Source organism: Brassica napus, chromosome C6 (genome assembly GCF_020379485.1).
Source record: "Brassica napus cultivar Da-Ae chromosome C6, Da-Ae, whole genome shotgun sequence".
NCBI classification, from domain to species: Eukaryota; Viridiplantae; Streptophyta; class Magnoliopsida; order Brassicales; family Brassicaceae; genus Brassica; species Brassica napus.
The window spans coordinates 987,946-992,945 of NC_063449.1; the positions used below are offsets into that span (position 1 = coordinate 987,946).

The window sequence follows — 5,000 nt, forward strand, 5'->3', positions numbered from 1 at the left end:
GGTTTTGGATAATTTTCTTTTTCCTATACTTTGTAATCCTTATATAAGGAACCTCTATTGATTCATTAATAACACACAGAAAACAATTCCCATTCTTTTACAACACGTTATCAGCACGATCGTCTCTAGATCCCTGAGACAAATCGAAACCCTCTCTAACCTAAACCCCAAAACCGGCGACCACAAACCCAAAACCCTAATCTTGTTCTTAATTCATTCAAGAACTCAATTGATCCCTCTTGAATCCTAGAAGTTCTCAGATCACGTTCCAGCCTCAGAAGAACCGTCCAGCTCGCGATCCACACCCGAGACGCGATCGACCCGAGACGACCGATCCCGCGCAGCTCGCAGCCGAGACACGTCCAGCCCGCGATCGTCCCATCCGCGACCGTGTGCATCCGATCGTCCTCTCTCTCTCTCTAAAGGTGGTCCGGTTCTAAATCCCCTACAAAGCAAAGTATTAACTTAATCTGAGAACCTAGATTGATAAGAACAACCCTAATCCATAAATATGGAACTTTGCTCTTGATCAAAACCCTAAAAACCTACAAAAATCAAAATCGACAATCTCTTAAACTAGAAAGATAGAAATCGATTCCATTAGAACTTGAATTGATTGTTCCTGATTTGATTTTAAGAAAACCTAATTTAGGAATCGAAACCCTAAACCCTAAAGAGTTGAATTCGATTTTTATTGATGAATGTTTGATGTTTGAGGTTTTAGGATTGTTAGATTGATTGAAGTAATTTGATCTAGAACTTGAATCCTAAAGGCCTTGAAACTTTAATTAACCGGCAGCCTTAGTTTTAAAGTTAAAACCCTAAATTCATAAATCTAATTGCTAAGGTTGTTTGCATACATATGAATTCGAATTGGATTGCATTCACATTGATTAATGAAATCGACCAGCATGTAGAAAACATATGAATTCGAATCTGATTGAATTAAAACTTACCTGGCCGTGTGACATTAATCTCCCTGGTACATGTAGAATCAAATGTTAGGATTGTTCTCACCATGGTCAATTTAGTTTTACACGTCCGATCCTATTACTTTTCCACATAGCCGTGCGGCTTGTTTGTCCGCTCCATGGTCGATTAGATTGATTGTTTTTCATAGATGCGTAAGACAAGTTTGTGGCCGAGCTTGTTATACCATGCGGCCACATGATCACATTGTGAATCTAAATTGAAATGACAATGTGATTCAGATGTCGAAAATCTCAAACAGAGACTACGCAGCCCTTAATCTCTCCGGAGATAACTACTTGCAGTGGGCGCTAGATACAAAGATCAGCTTAAGGTCAACAGGACTTGGTGATACAATCATCAAGGACAACAATGAGACCGATAAGAATCGGTACAGGGCTATAAGTATTATACGCCATCACCTCATTGAAGGTCTAAAAGATCAGTACATTACGATGGAAAATCCTCTAGAGCTTTGGGATGCTTTACAGCATAGATATGATCACCAGAAAACGGTGTTACTCCCAAAGTCTAGAAATGACTGGAAGAATCTGAGATTCATGGATTATAAGTCAGTGGATGAGTACAATTCAGTCTTGTTAAGACGGTCTCATGTTGAGACTTTGTGGTGAAGTAGTAAGAAGAAGAGTGAGTTACTTGAGAAAACATTCTCTACATTTCATTCCTCAAACATAATCCTGCAGCAGCAGTACACATATGAAAGGCTTCGCCACATACACTGATCTGATCTCGTGCCTGCTACTGGCCGAGGCAAAAATGAGCTCCTGATGAAGAACTGTGAAGCTAGACCTGTCGGAACAGCCCATTACCAGAGGCCAATGGAATTGAAAAGAAAAAATCCCAACGAGTGCAATTACATCCAGAATGATAAGAGACCACATGGCAGAGGCCGTGCTGGTTACAGGAACCGTGACAATTACTCGAACGGCCGAGATAGATACATGGCCGGCCGGAAAGGAAACCACAATAACCGTGGTCGTGGTTCCAATCCCGGCCGTGGCCGAGGCAGTTATGGCCGAGGCAGAGGCGGTGGTATATCCAAGCCGTCTTACTCGGCCAAGTCCGTTTGTCACAGGTGTGGGATGAGTAACCATTGGGCCAAGAATTGTAAAACTCCTAAGCACTTATGTGAGCTCTACCAAGAAAGTCTTAAGGACAAGAACCCGGAGGCTCATATGGTCCATGATTCCGGATATGAGGCTGATAAAGAATCTGATGTTGCAAATGACGACCTTATGGATTTTGAGACTTCTGATTGTCTCAAAGACTAAATTTTCGATACGACTTGTTTTTACTGCTTTATGATTGTTTTATGATTGATTTGGTTGTTTTATTTTTGGTGTTTGCAAACTTTAATAAAATGAAAAGTTTTTGAAGTCTCTGAGAAATGAAATCTTATTTATAGAAATGAATGACGAAATGAGCATACTCATGGTGGATAGTGGCACAAGTCATACCAATTCTTAGAGATAAAAGATACTTCTAAATCTAACAATGCAAATGCAAACGTACACACCATTGCAGGTGTAGCCGGCCTGATCGAAGGTCACGGCCAGGCTTATATATGATGCCTAAGGGCACTCATCTAGAGATCAGAAATGCCTTGTATTCCCCAAGCTCTAAAAGAGCCTATTGAGTTTCAAAGACATAAGATTGACCGGTTCCATCTTGAAACATGGGAATACATAAAGACCTGACATAAGGTTTGGCCATGATTTACGTCTGAGATTCAGTTCTGTCCGACACTATAAGAAGCACTGAAAATGGAATAACATCTGTTTAGATTGAGATCTGCCAAGGAACACGCCGATCTTCGTGATTGTTCTAATACCGATCGGCCAAATGATAAGATTATCGGATATGCAATGCTGGTTACTTATCTGGACCCACACAATGCTAGATCTCAGACAGGTTATGTGTTTTATACACAGTGGGGCTGCAGTAAGCTGGCGGTCCACAAAACAAACCTTAGTGGCAACTTCATCTAATCATGCCGAGATCATAGCCATGTATGAAGCAAGCCGAGAGCTTGTGTGGTTGAGGAACATGACCGGCCATATCCTAAGGGAAAGTGGCTTAGCCGTGGGAAAAGAAAAGGAAGAACCAACGATCATCTATGATGACAATGCAGCCTGTATAGCTCAACTCAAAGATGGATACGTTAAGGGAGATAGAACAAAACACATCTTGCCTAAGTTCTTCTTCACCCACGACCTGCAGAAGGCTAAAGAAGTCGAAGTGGTTCAGGTTCGGTCCAGTGACAATTCAGCCGATCTGTTCACTAAGTCTCTGCCAACCTCAACGTTCAGGAAGCTGGTTCACCAGATAGGAATGCGCCAGTTTAAGGATCTTCAGTGATGCCTTCATCAGGGGGAGTGTCATGTGTTGTACTCTTTTTCCTGTCTACGGTTCCATTTTTTCCCACCTTGGGTTTTTGGTTTCCTAGAGAGGTTTTAACGAGGCAACGTCGTGCATGATACAAACCCATATGGTTATGGCATCCAAGGGGGAGTGTTATAAATCATTATGTGGATGGCCCATAACCATGATCAACAAGGCCAACCGTGGCCCAAGAGGAAGAGAGTCGGCAGCCCAAGAGGAGAGAGAGTCGGCGGCTGAGGAGAGAGAGTTGGCCTATCCTTTGGCCGACCTTAGATCTAGGAAGTTTCCATTTATCTGTTTTAGATCTTTTCCTATTTCATGTTGTATTAGGTTTTGGATAATTTCCTTTTTCCTATACTTTGTAATCCTTATATAAGGAACCTCTATTGATTCATTAATAACACACAGAAACAATTCCCCATTCTTTTACAACAGGTTAAAGCTATTTTCTGGTAAATTTTCATAATTTTCTTTTGCTTCTAACCATGTCTTTTGCATGCTACAAGGTTCGGAGTTTTGTTGTCTTCACGGATGTCTATAGCAACTTTTGATCAACACTTGACATCCTAAACTCATTGTTGACATATTTTTGATGTTTCCTTTCAGCAAAAATTTCTTCAAAAATATTAATTTTTGAATTTTTGGCTTCTCGGGTGATTTTGGCTGTCCGTGGGTGATTTTCGCCCACGACGTGGGTGATTTTCGCCACGACGTGGGTGATTTTCGCCACGACGTGGGTGATTTTCGCCCACTAGGACTGTCCGTGGGTGATTTTCGCCCACGACGTGGGTGATTTTCGCCACGACGTGGGTGATTTTCGCCACGACGTGGGTGATTTTCGCCCACGAGGACTGTCCGTGGGTGATTTTCGCCCACGAGGACTGTCCGTCAGTACACATATCAGCACGTTGGCCCTTCCCGTGGACTATCCGGGTGATTTTGGCCCACGATGACTGTCCGTCAGTACGTATATCAGCACATTGGCCCTTCCCGTGGACTGTCCGGGTGATTTTTCGCCCACGAGGACAGTACATCAGTACACATATCAGCACGTTGGCCCTTCCCGTGGACTATCCGTGGGTGATTTTCGCCCACGAGGACTGTCCGTGGGTGATTTTCGCCTACGGGGACTGTCCGCGGGTGATTTTCGCCCACGAGGACTGTTCGTCAGTACGCATATCAGCACGTTGACCCTTCCCGTTGACTGTCCGGGTGCTTTTCGCCCACGAGGACTGTCCGTCAGTACGCATATCAGCACGTTGGCCCTTCCCGTGGACTGTCCGGTGATTTTTGCCCACGAGGACAGTACATCCGTACACATATCAGCACGTTGGCCCTTCCCGTGGACTATCCGTGGGTGATTTTCGCCCACGAGGACTGTCCGTGGGTGATTTTCGCCAACGAGGACTGTCCGTGGGTGATTTTCGCCCACGAGGACTGTCCGTGAGTACGCATATCAGCACGTTGACCCTTCCCGTGGACTGTCCGGGTGATTTTCGCCCACGAGGACTGTCTGTCAGTACGCATATCAGCACGTTGGCCCTTTCCGTGGACTATCCGTGGGTGATTTTCGCCCACGAGGACTGTCTGTGGGTGATTTTCGCCCACGAGGACTGTCCGTCAGTACG

The 5,000-nt window shown here is 44.2% G+C and overlaps 1 protein-coding gene across 1 annotated transcript; it reads left to right on the forward strand.

Moving 5' to 3' along the window:
* The first annotated feature begins 1,757 nt into the window (after window positions 1-1,757).
* LOC106448404 lies at window positions 1,758-2,261 on the forward strand. Its single transcript, XM_048761165.1, has one exon. It carries the CDS (start codon window positions 1,758-1,760, stop codon window positions 2,259-2,261), a length of 504 nt encoding a protein of 167 aa, XP_048617122.1.
* The last annotated feature ends 2,739 nt before the right edge of the window (window positions 2,262-5,000 follow it).

Excerpts from the sequence above, each read along its gene's own strand:
- LOC106448404 (XM_048761165.1), top strand. The coding sequence starts at position 1,758 with ATGAAGAACTGTGAAGCTAGACCTGTCGGAACAGCCCATTACCAGAGG.